Below are 12,392 nucleotides of genomic sequence, written 5' to 3' on the forward strand. Positions count from 1 at the left end.
TTTAGCCTCAGACTTTCACACAGATTTTAAAATGTTTTGGTTTATTCTTCCCTTCCTCCATCAGACAAGGAAAAAAAATTTTTTTTTTTTTTTTTTTGGTTAAGATGTGTCTAAATTCAGAGATAACAAATAGATTTCATCTTTCTTGACAATATAGAGAGCTTGGTGTCCTGGAACATTGTCATGAGAAGGCTTATGAACTAAGTTCAGGATCATTGGGAGAGACTGCCAGGATTCCTTGTCCATTAGGGGTGACTAAGGAGGAGGTGCTGTAAATTTGCCAAGAAATCTCCTTTTCTTTAGTTTTCAACTTTAGGGTTTTGTTTTGGCTGGCCACTATCAGTTGTTAAAACAAATTTTGTCTGTGAATCACTTGTCATTAAATGGATGTTGTGTTAATTTTACTAATCACTTTTTGTCTTTGAATTGCTTTTACAATATTTGACTTCTCTTATACTTTGTTTTCTTCAAGAGTTAGGATTTGAAAAGCCACAGGAGCTGTATGGTACCTTACACATGACAGGAAGAAATGAGGTTTGAGGGGAGCTTATTTAGGAAAAGTAGTGTGTAACTTACATTAAGAGTAGTGACTTGGGACACCTGGGTGGCTCAGTGGTTGAGTGTCTGCCTTTGGCCCAGGGCGTGATCCTGGAGACCTGGGATCGAGTCCCACATCGGGCTCCCTGCGTGGAGCCTGCTTCTCCCTCTGCCTATGTCTCTGCCTCTCTCTCTCTCTGTCTCTCATGGATAAATAAATAAAATCTTTAAAAAAAAAAAAAAAGTAGTGACTTGAGGTTTATTTATTGAGTGCATTGGTGATATGGTAGACAGACATTCAGTGCTGTGATAGTTTTGGGAATGACATGACTTATAAAAACCAACAGATTTAACAGGATAGGAAGGTGGTAAACTTTTTTTTTTTTTTTTAATTTTTATTTATTTATGACAGTCCCACAGAGAGAGAGAGGGGCAGAGACATAGGCAGAGGGAGAAGCAGGCTCCATGCACCGGAGCCCGACGTGGGATTCGATCCCGGGTCTCCAGGATCGTGCCCTGGGCCAAAGGCAGGCGCTAAACGACTGCGCCACCCAGGGATCCCAGAAGGTGGTAAACTTTGTAGAGGAATGAATATTGGAAAGTTGATATGCAGGTTAACTAGCTTTGCCTCTTTCAGACATTTTTATAGTTTAGGGATGATCCAGAAGTTATTACTTTAACCTCTTGAGGTTCTCTTCTGAATTTGAGCTGGAACTAGACTTGCAGTCAACATTACACTAGATAATTATACTTTTTTTTTAACACATTAATCATTTTTATTCTGTCACTTAAATAGGAAAATTATACTTTTTTTTTTTTTTTTTAAAGACAAGGTGATATGTTTCAGAGAATGTATGGAGTTTTATTTTTTTTTATTTATTTATGATAGTCACAGAGAGAGTGAGAGGCAGAGACACAGGCAGAGGGAGAAGCAGGCTCCATGCCGGGAGCCCAATGCGGGACTTGATCCTGGGACTCCAGGATTGCGCCCTGAGCCAAAGGCAGGCACCGAACCGCTGAGCCACCCAGGGATCCCCAAATGCCTTCTTTCTAACAGAGAAATAATAGGACAATACTTTATCACAGTGGTTGTCTTGAATGGCTTATTTTTGGACCATATAAAATAAAATATTGTTACTATCCTTGGTCTTAATTATAATTAAGACCAGCACGGGGAGAGGCAGGCAGAGGGAGAGGGAGAAGCAGGCTCCCTGCTTAGAGCCTGATGTGGGGCTTGATCCCAGCATGCTGGGATCAGGGCCTGAGCTAAAGGCAGACAACCAATTGAGCCACTCAGGTGCCCCAGACTTGTTGTTTTTAAAAGAGGAGTCACACATTACATTATAAGTAGAGCTAAAATCCAACTTCATTCCCCTTCCCAGAGGTGATGAGAACCCTGATTCTAAATTTGTTGAGTATTAGTTCTGTGCATGTTTGTATACCTTTACTATTTATGTACTGGTAACAGTCCTAATTGTATGTTTATTCTTTTTTGGTTTTCTTAAGTTTTTCTGTTCTGTATTGTTGAGGTTTATTCATGTTGATAGATACAATAATAACTATTGATAAACAGTATTCCATTAAATTCTTTTACTACTTGTGTGTATCTGAAAAGACTTCTTTCTTAGTTTATTTCCCTACTTTAGCAAATTAGATTGTAACTTTTAGCTATTACAGCCTTTTACTGCAGTGAATCAGTTTCTTCATATAGGTATGCAGGTTTGTTTTCAGAAACAGAATTTCATGATGGTTGGGTATGCACATTTTTCTGTCTAGCCAAGTATTTCCAGATTACTCTTTAAAAGGGGGAGTGCCGGTTTTTGTTACTGGCAGTGTATGAATTCCTGATTCTCACATCTTACCAAAACTTGGTTTTTCCCTATTTGGGTTTAAATAGGCAGCCCAAGTGGCTCAGCAGTTTAGTGCTGCCTTCAGCCCAGGGCGTGATCCTGGAGTCCTGAAGTCCCATGGTGGGCTCCCTGCATGGAGCTTCCTTCTCCCTCTGCCTGTGTCTCTGTCTGTCTCTCTGTCTCTCTCTCTGTCTGTCTCTCTCTCATGAATAAATAAATAAAATTTAAAAAAAAATTAGAAGTTCAGGGATGCCTGGGTGGCTCAGTGGTTAAGTGCCTTCAGCTCAGGGTGTGATCCTGGAGTCCTGGGATCGAGTCCCACATCCAGCTGCCTGCATGGAGTCTGCTTCTCCCTCTGCCTATGTCTCTCTCTCTCTCTCTCCCTCTCTCTCTCTCTCTTTCATGAATGAATGAATGAATGAATGAATAAATTAATTAATTAAATAAATAAAATCTTTTTTAAAAAATAATATTTTGACCAAAATCTAACAGGGTATGGCATATTTTTATGTACTCACTGGCCATTTGGATTTCTCTTAGGTGATTTCTCCATTTATCTGTTATTACATTGTCCATTTTTTAACCTGTTTGGAGTTCTGTTCTATATTTTGATATTTGATCTTGAATTATTTGTATTAGAGATACCTTCTACCAAATAGCGGCTTGCCTTTACCTCATTAAATCTTTTGTATGTTGAAATTTAACTAAAATGTTTTTTGTGTCTTATTTAAGGAATCCTAAAGATACTTTTGAGCGTGGCTTTTCAGATTTAGGAATTCCAAAATTAAGGAATTATATCATGAAGAAGGGAACTAATTTTACTTTTTTCCATGTAAAGAATTGGCTATTTCAGTACTATTTTATTGAGTAGTTCAATCTTTCCCCATTGGTAATGGATGTCATCCTTTTTATATATCCAGTTCTAAATTTTGGGGCCTTGTATTTGTCTCACTAGTCTCCTTTGTCTTTCTAGATTGCCATAATTGTCATGGCTTTACGGGAAGTCTGTAGTGCCAGTTTCCATCAGTTTTTCTTTAGAATATCTCTACTGCTGGTCCTCATTTCATTGTGAATTTTTGGATCTGTTCATCTGCTTTCATTAAAAACCTCGTAGGGAATTTGGAACTTATTTGAATTTGGGACACCTGAGTGGATCATTGGTTGAGTATCTGCCTTTGGCTCAGGCTGTGATCCTGGGGTCCTGGGATTGAGGCCCACATTGGGCTTCCCATAGAGCCTATATGTCTGCCTCTCTCTCTCTGTCTCTGTTATGAATAAATAAATCTTTTTTTAACTTTTTTTTTTTTTAATTTTATTTATTTATTTACGATAGTCACAGAGAGAGAGAGAGAGGCAGAGACACAGGCAGAGAGAAGCAGGCTCCATGCACCGGGAACCCGACGTGGGATTCGATCCTGGGTCTCCAGGATCGCGCCCTGAGCCAAAGGCAGGCGCCAAACCGCTGCGCCACCCAGAGATCCCTGAATAAATAAATCTTTAAAAAAAATTATCTGGGGGATCCCTGGGTGGCTCAGCGGCTTAGCGCCTGCCTTCAGCCCAGGGCATGATCCTGGAATCCCGGGATGACTTCCGCATCAGACTGCCTGCATGGAGCCTGCTTCTCCCTCTGCCTCTGCCTCTCTCTCTCTCTGTCTCTGATGAAATAAATAAAATCTTTTTAAAAAATATCTGAATTTATACATGTATATGAAAATGCCATTAAAAATTGTATCGCATCATTTATAGAGGCCTTTATGATTTTAGGTTTTATTATTTTCCCTAAAAATGTTTTATGTATAATGTTAGCATTTGTTGGTATTGTGAATAGTGCTCTTTATAAAAGTGAGTATTTTCTACTTATTGGCACATAACAACACTTTGAGTTTTAGTATGCCAATCTTGACAGTTTTGCTGAATTCTTAATTTGTGATGTCTTTTGGATTTTCTGTGTAGATAATCTTTAGTTTATATGTCTTATGTAAAGTAGAAAAATACTTCTCTGTCTCCTGAGAATATTTCTATGTCTTCTCTGAAATTGCCACAGGATCAGGATACTAGAAGTCAGTTTCAACTAGTTAATATGGGACTTACTTATATGTGAGGTTTTGTCCATAGGTGTCCTGTGATTGACATGCGTACATACATACATACATAAAGTCTTGTGTTTTTCTTGGCACTAGGAGAAGTGACGTAAGAGCCTTTAGATGTTAAAATCCTCCTATTCCCTTTGGGTATAAATGTTGTTGCTACTCTTGAATTTCACTGTTTATTTCCTTTTAGGAGGCGCAGGTCAGAATGGAGATGGGCTGCAGACCGAGCAGCTATTGTCAGCCGCTGGAACTGGCTTCAGGCTCATGTTTCTGACTTGGAATATCGAATTCGGCAGCAAACAGATATTTACAAACAGATACGTGCTAATAAGGTAAGAGATAAATGTCTGGTCTTTTTCAGCCCAGTGAAAAATTACCATTATCCCTTTTTTCCCCATCCTCAGTAACTCTTAACTGTGTCAGAGGGAAGAGTTTAATGTGATCTGATATAGTGGCTTAATTTGTTTAAGGGCCTGCTGTTGTTTAGTATAGTGAGACAACACTATTAGAATATAATGTTAAATTGAACATGTGTTTAGAACAAAACAGTTCTATTTGGGGGCTAGTAGGAAACTAAGAAAAAGAGACTATTAAGTAAGCCATTGATATAACTTACTATTTGTTATATATATGGAAAAGCATTGATGACAGGAGGATGATATCTTGCGTTGTTACTTAGGTGCATTTCTATTTTACGACTAAGCTTCTCTTGAAAGATTGTTCCAGTGAAATTAGACATTGGTGTTGAGATTTTGGGTTTTTTTGGTGTCCTCCAAACTGCTAAGTCCTGATTCCTACAGAACTTTTATCTTTGATAGTGACATTCTGGTAGTTTTTCTTTTTAAAGATGAACTTAGAAAAAAGTCTCTTACTCAATATGGGTTTGACTGAGGAATGAATGTGCATAGAAAAGATGTCTGTTTAGCAAATAGGTGAGTGCCTTTGTGTACCAGGCACTGTTCTCCTTAGAGGGGTCAGTGGTAAATAAAAATCATACTTTTGTATGCAAAATCCTGCAAGATTTTTTTTTTTTTTTTTAAGTATTAGCTAGTTGAATCTGCTGCTCTTAAGTGTTACAACACTTTTTTGTTCTGCTTTAATGCTGGTCAAAGCCTTCAGAAAATTACTGTGGACCGTATGCATTAAATTAAGTAGTAGGCCCAAAGCTAAAGAATGACCAACTGACAAGATAAAATGACAAGAGTTTGAAGTTCCCCAGCCTCTCGTATATGTCATCTGAGTTTGTATCCCAAAAATTCCACTGGAGTGCTTTTCTTGTTTTTTGGGAAAACATTTTTATTGGCTGCATTCTATTAACCTGTCTTGGCAACTTTTAATTATTCCTTTTATTAAAATTATATTATAAAGTATACTATAATAAACATGTTCAGCTAAGAACTTTTATGTTCTTAATGGATACTTTAGAGAAGTATTTTGGCAACAGCTTCTGTTTACAGTCTTACTAGCTGTGTTTGAATTTTTTTTCCCCTAAGATTTTATTTTTTTAAGTAACCTCTACACCCAGCTTGGGGTTCAAACTCATAACTCAGAGATCAAAAGTCATGTGCTCTACTGACTGAACCAGATAGACAGACACCCAGAGAAGATATTCTTAATTCACTTTTGGTTCCTGCTTTATTCTTTAGCTCATAACTCAGCAGCAATGATAAGCAGTTTTGGGAAACTTTCAGAAGTCTTAGATATTTCTAATATCCGGAAAGTAGTTATTCTGGAGTTTTGTGTATATATTGATAATCCAAGAGGTTTTTATTCAGAACATTATGTATTCCAGGTTTGGGGTTGATAATCTTTTGTTCTAGTTCTGTCTTTGCTACCACAGAAGCTCTGAAAGAAAAGTCACTGAATCTTTCTGGGCCTCTGTTTTCATGGTCTGTAAAATAAGACATTCAAGATTATAATATATTTTCTTGGTCTGGAGTCTAAATACACAATGTTTGTTATGATTGTGACAGGAAACATTGAATAATTCTAATAAGTAATAATACGTCAAGAAAATTGACAACCTTATTATTTTATTATTTTATATTTACCCAATGTCTGTTTAAAACCAATGTATAGTTTCTTGGGGCCACTGTAACAGCACAAATTGAGTGGTAAACTTAAAACAACAGAAATTTATTTTCTCACAGTTCTGGAGAGTAGAATTCTGAAATCAGGGTGTAGGGAAGGCTACATTCCCTTGAGGATTCTAGGAAAGAATCCTTCCTTGCTTCTGGTGGTTGCAGGTTGTCCTTGGTGTTCCTCCGTTTATAACAGCATCATTCCAGTTTCTGCCTCTTGTCATGTGACCATTTTGTGTGTCTGTGCCCACATTGCCCTCTTAAAAGAACACTGGTCATATTGGGATTTAGGACCCACACTAGCACTCATTTTAACCCAGTTACATCTGCAAAGACCTTAATTCCAAAAAGGATTAATTTACAAGTTCTGGGTTGCATAAATTTCGGAGGGATACTGTTCATGCCTGTATAACGTAGAAGCACCGAAATTCACCCCAAAGATAAGTTAACATGCATTTAGTCTTATATCACTATAATAAAAGTCTTTGAGCATTTACTCTGTGCTAGGCACTGTGCTAAGTGCCCTACCATTACTTACAAATTTAAAGGTAAACCAGTGGAGGTCCAGAAGGGTAAGCAGTTTGTTCATGGTCAAGTAAACATGTGAGGACAGAGCTGAGATAGAAGCATTTGACTGTTGCTCGTTAGTTTTTTTCCAAGTGCTTAACTACTTTTTAAGTTATTACAATGTGAGATTTTTAACTGCCTTGCTTTGATAAAGTGGATTGATGTTCCCATTTCCATACTGCTCTATGGTATCTAAGATTGCTTGGATAGTACAGACCTTTGCATGACATGAGTCTAGGTTTTATGGTCAACTGTAGAGTTATAATTTGTCTTAGGTTGGGGGAAAAAGGGTGAGGCTTTTTTTTTTTTTTTTTTTTGGACTATGCTGCTTTGAGAAACTTAATGTTAACATGTTAGAAAGTAAATCCTTAAAAAGAAAAAGCGTTAGGGTTAGGGAGAACTACCATTAGTTGATTACCAAGTTCTTTTCAATCAGAAATTAAGTATTAACTTTCAGGTTGAAAGAGTCTTGAGGGTTTCTTTTGGTACCAGTAATGATTCCTTTTGCTTTTTGGAGAAAGGATACAGTGTTTAGGAGTTCCTCTGGGTGTTTGCTCCTTGCTATTTATTGTATTTTAATTTTCATATTCAGTGAGGTTTTTTTGTTTGTTTGTTTGTTTGTTTGTTTGTTTTTTTAAGATGCTACTATGGGGCAGCCCAGGTGGCTCAGCGGTTTAGCGCTGCCTTTTGCCCGGAGTGTGATCCAGGGGACCAGGGATTGAGTTCCACATCGGGTTCCCTGTGTGGAGCCTGCTTCTCCCTCTGCCTGTGTCTCTGCCTCTCTTTCTCTGTCTCTCATGAATAAATAAATCTTAAACAAAAAAAAAAGATGCTACTATGTCTTTTAGAATGAGAAAAGAAAACTATGTACCTGGAGAGTGTACTATATAAGGTATGTTCATGTGTGGTGTTTAATGCACAGAGCAAATCTTACAGCTAACAAGTTTGTAAGAGGCAGAAGTAAATTTGAACTCATGGTTGTTTATCTGACTCCAAAGCATTTTGTCTAATACCCTGCAATTCTGTCTTCATCATTTGTCTTGAGCATATTTATTGAAATTTCGTATGTGCTAAATAAACCTGAGGAGGAAAGCACAGGGACCAAAAGGGTTCCCTTGCTAAAGGAGATTTCTTAACACAGTCTTCAACATCCATGTCTAATACAAAACATACCATTTTTCTTTTATCTCTTTGATCTGTGAAATTACACAGCACAGTTATTTATTGGGAATGAGAGGTGGAAGAGCACTGAAGTTTATGGATAGAAAAGGAGCCGAATGGAAGAGAAGATTAGAAATGCACCTGTCTTCAAAAGTGATGTAAAGCAGTTGACATTCCCATTTTAGTGGGGATGTAAGGCATTCTGGACAGCTGTGTCTTGCCTAGGTAGTCCCAGACAGTTACTGTGGAACTGATCTACGGTGAGATCACTGGTTTATCTTAAGATGGGGAAGGAAGATGGATCTACTCAGAATGAAAAGGGGAAGGGAGTATGTGAAATTGCATCTTAATTCTGTATTATAAATTGATGTTTTTAATCTTGTACTTTGACTCCATATGTTACACAAAATTGATGAAATAGAAGCAGTTAACCCACATCTATAACTGGTTTTTCCTCTTTCCTTTTTGCTTCTTTTCCCCGGAATTGTAATCAGACTTAGCATAATTCCTTCTACCAATTCTTCCTTTTTCAATTTTAGTTCATATTATTTTTTTTCTTCCTTTTTTTGACCTCTACAGGAGAGCTTTGTGTTTCCACAAAGGAATAATTTATGAGGATGTATTACTACTGCATGCAACTATGACGCACCCCAATTCCTTTCATCCTTATGTAGGGGTTTTCTAGGCCTAGGGAGCCTGGGCATGATTCTGCTTTTGACTTGAGGAACAGAGGTGAAAGATGGGGAGACTCTCCCAGTCTTGGTACCATAGTGTCTGCTAGCTTGCTGTCTTATTTTAGAGTGCTGTAAGAGCCCTGAGGTGCCCACTCCAACTTAATCCTCACACTGTTCTTTCCTCTCTAGCATTTTATACCTCCTGATAATACTATATAAAATTTACATATTTATATTGTATATTATCTATCTTCCCCAGTATAAGAATATAAGTACTCTTTCAGGGATGGATTCAGATGAGGGTGCAGGGGTGGAAGGATTTGTCTCTCCTTTCCAGAATCCCCAGCCCCTAAAAAGTGTTGATAAATGGATACTTGATGACTTGATTTGAATGAAAGAACAAGAATAGTTTGACCCAGTCTTTAGCCCTGGTTCTGCCATGGATTGACCTGTTGACATGACCTTCAAACCTGCATCCTCTCTGAATCTATAAAATGATGGGGAATAAATGGTTCCTACCAGGTTTTGTTTATAAGTCTCAGGAGAGTGTTCATGTTGTCAGAGAGGTGTTTATCTTAAGAAATTACTCAGTGGTTTAAAGAAAAAGTTTTCTCTCTGAAATATTGGCTGTTATATCCTGACTTACCTTCTCACCTGAAAAAAACTGAGGGAGTAACTTTATACCTGATAATTGGATTATTTAGGCTTCTGGCTGTAATTAGTATAAACTCAGTGTTTTATATTTATCTTTCCTATTCAAGGAAAAATTTTAACCTAAAACTCAAAAAATAATTGTTACATTTCATTTTTTGGTGTATGATTCTGCTAGGGAGTATGGGGGATTCAAATATATTTGTATTTTGTCTAAGTCTTTAAGGGGCTTAATATTAGTTAATGAACATATTGAGGCAACAGTAAATAAATTGGCCTAAGGTTCTGCTCTGGTAATGAGATTCACATACACAGAATGTAGGACATAATCATGATGCTTTAGGAACTCTGGTAATGTAGATAAAATAAGTAGGGCTCAGTTAACCAGGGACATTTTCTTGGAAGGAGACCGGACTTGGATTTGACAATCTCTTCGAAAGAATGAATGACATTTTGGAAAGATAAATATTTTTTAAAGGGCAGAATCCATATGAACAAAAGACATAAGGACTAGTAGTATTGTAACCTTTAATTGCATTTATTTACCTAGTAACTATATTGTAATAACCTCCTCTCAGTGGCAACAACTTCATATAGGCAAACATTTTCTAGGAGGTATTAAGACTGGTGTTAAGTGTAACTAAGGTTTTTAAGCAGGGAAGATGTTGAATGCAGTACTTTAAGAAGGGGGAGTAGTGTGCAAGGTAGCTGGTTTTGCGAATAGTTTTTACTTTGACATGGTAGAGCTTATGAAATCTTTTTCAGTGCTTGTGATTGAGACAAGAAAATATTTTGCAGCAGCAGTTCTTTTAGCAGAGAAACTTCATTTTGAAGGCTAGGGAAAACATTTCTTGATGAGTCTTTTCCAACCCTTTCTGAGGAGTTTCCAATTCATCTACATAGTCTGGTCATAGTCTTATTTGGGGATATGTAGTGTTTCTCTTGCTTGTAGTGGGGGTATTGTAGCACCTTTTTTTGGAACTGAGATAGAATTCCATTGTTCTTTTTTAATACCACCACCACCCCCGATTTCATCTCTGCATCCCATTTCATAGAGATTTTAGAGTTAGAAAGGACCCCAGGGATGGATCATCTGGCTCACAGGAGTTGTGTCATAATGCCTAAGGAGTTCAAATTGTTACAGTCAAAATCTCTAGGTCCTGAAATCTGTTTTAAGATGTTCACTGGGGGATTCTGATGCTGAGTCAAGACTGTTCAAGTCTAATATGTTTCAATTTATAGCTTGCTTTAGGACTTACCAGTGGAGCTTTTTACCTGCTTCTCCTTCCTCCTGTGTCTCTGCCTCTTTCTCTCTCTATCATAAATAAAAATAAATAAATCTTTAAAAAAGGGGGGGGAGGATTCCTGGGTGGCTCAGCGGTTTGGCGCCTGCCTTTGGCCCAGGGCGCGATCCTGGAGACCCGGGATTGAGTCCCACGTAGGGCTCCCGGTATGGAGCCTGCTTCTCCCTCCTCCTGTGTCTCTGCCTCTTTTTCTCTCTTTGTCTATCATAAATAAAAATAAATAAATAAATCTTAAAAAAAAAAAGGACTTACCCGTGGAGCTTTTTAAAAATGTAGAATACCCAGCCCTAACCCCAGGGACACTGAGTAGATTTGATGTTGAAGCTGGGCAGGTATAGCTTGATAAATTTCCCCAGGTGATTCTAATACAAAATTACCTGTAAGAGATTAGTATCAGCTCTCCTTATTTTCTAGATAAGAGAAGGAGATCCCAGACACAAAGCCCTGGTTACTTTCACCCCAGTCTTTCTGTTACACAGTGTCAAAACTTGGTTTGGTTACTTCTGTTTGAGTTCAGCATGAGATTCATGAGTATAGCTTTTTGCTTTACACAGTAAGCTCACTTCTGCCTTTACCAAGCTGGGCCCTTGCTGACTGGATAGGATATGTGGACTCATTTTAAGTTTCTTTTTACAGTTTTTACTTCCCGGGATGAATGTAAGATCTTAATTTGAAATCATGAAGCAGGAACTTAATCTGGAGTGTTATTTATGGTTCTGAGAAACCGGTGCCTTTGAAACAGTTTTGTTTTTAAGTTTCTAGTTTGTAATATATTGTAGGGACTGGACTATTCCACCTTTGTCTCACGTGATAGTTTTGGTTGCTCAAATAACAGTTGATTTAACATTTGTATTTGCAGCACTTAAAGTAATCCATAAGCCACATCTATGATTAAGTTAACTAAAAAGTGCATTGCTTCTGCTACTATGGTATAGTTTAGTTAATAATATAGTATATACTTTAAAAAAAAAGATTTTATCTATTTATGACAGAGAGACAAGCAGGGAGAGCAGCAATCAGAGGGAGAGGGAGAAGCAGGCTTCCCACTGAGCAGAGAGCCCTACATGGAGCTTGATCCTAGGACCCTGGGATCATGATCTGAGCCAAAGGCAGACACCTAACAGCCTGAGCCACCCAGGCGCCCCTAGTAATAATGTAGTGTAAAGTACCATACTTGGGTAAAGATTCCAGATTAAAATGCTTAAGGTAACAGGTTATGTAAGTCACAGCATTCAGTGGGAAAAGGGGGAAGTTAGGTCTGACTTAGGTCTTACTCCTTGTTACTGCTAGGCTTTATGTTGAAATAACTCTTGGGAAAGCAAAGCTACTACTGGTAATGTATTTTGTTTCAGAATCATAGGAAAAGGGAAAAGGCTTTTAGTAAACCAGTCCCCCTGCCCCTAACTCCTGTGATATTAACTTGTAAATTAAATTTGTGACTTAACAATACCATTCACTTATGTTGGTTTTCTCTCTT

At 37.8% G+C, this 12,392-nt stretch overlaps 1 protein-coding gene across 4 annotated transcripts in view; it reads left to right on the top strand.

Moving 5' to 3' along the window:
- Nucleotides 1-12,392, top strand: part of KANSL1 (KAT8 regulatory NSL complex subunit 1) — a 185,743-nt gene that overhangs the window by 127,021 nt on the left and 46,330 nt on the right. For all 4 annotated transcript variants that reach the window (XM_072781281.1, XM_072781284.1, XM_072781283.1 and 1 more), the window contains one exon: nt 4,668-4,809. In XM_072781281.1, the coding sequence (XP_072637382.1) occupies nt 4,668-4,809 (142 nt within the window). The remainder of the gene's footprint in view (nt 1-4,667; nt 4,810-12,392) is intronic.

Source organism: Canis lupus, chromosome 16 (genome assembly GCF_048164855.1).
Source record: "Canis lupus baileyi chromosome 16, mCanLup2.hap1, whole genome shotgun sequence".
Classification (NCBI taxonomy): domain Eukaryota; kingdom Metazoa; phylum Chordata; class Mammalia; order Carnivora; family Canidae; genus Canis; species Canis lupus.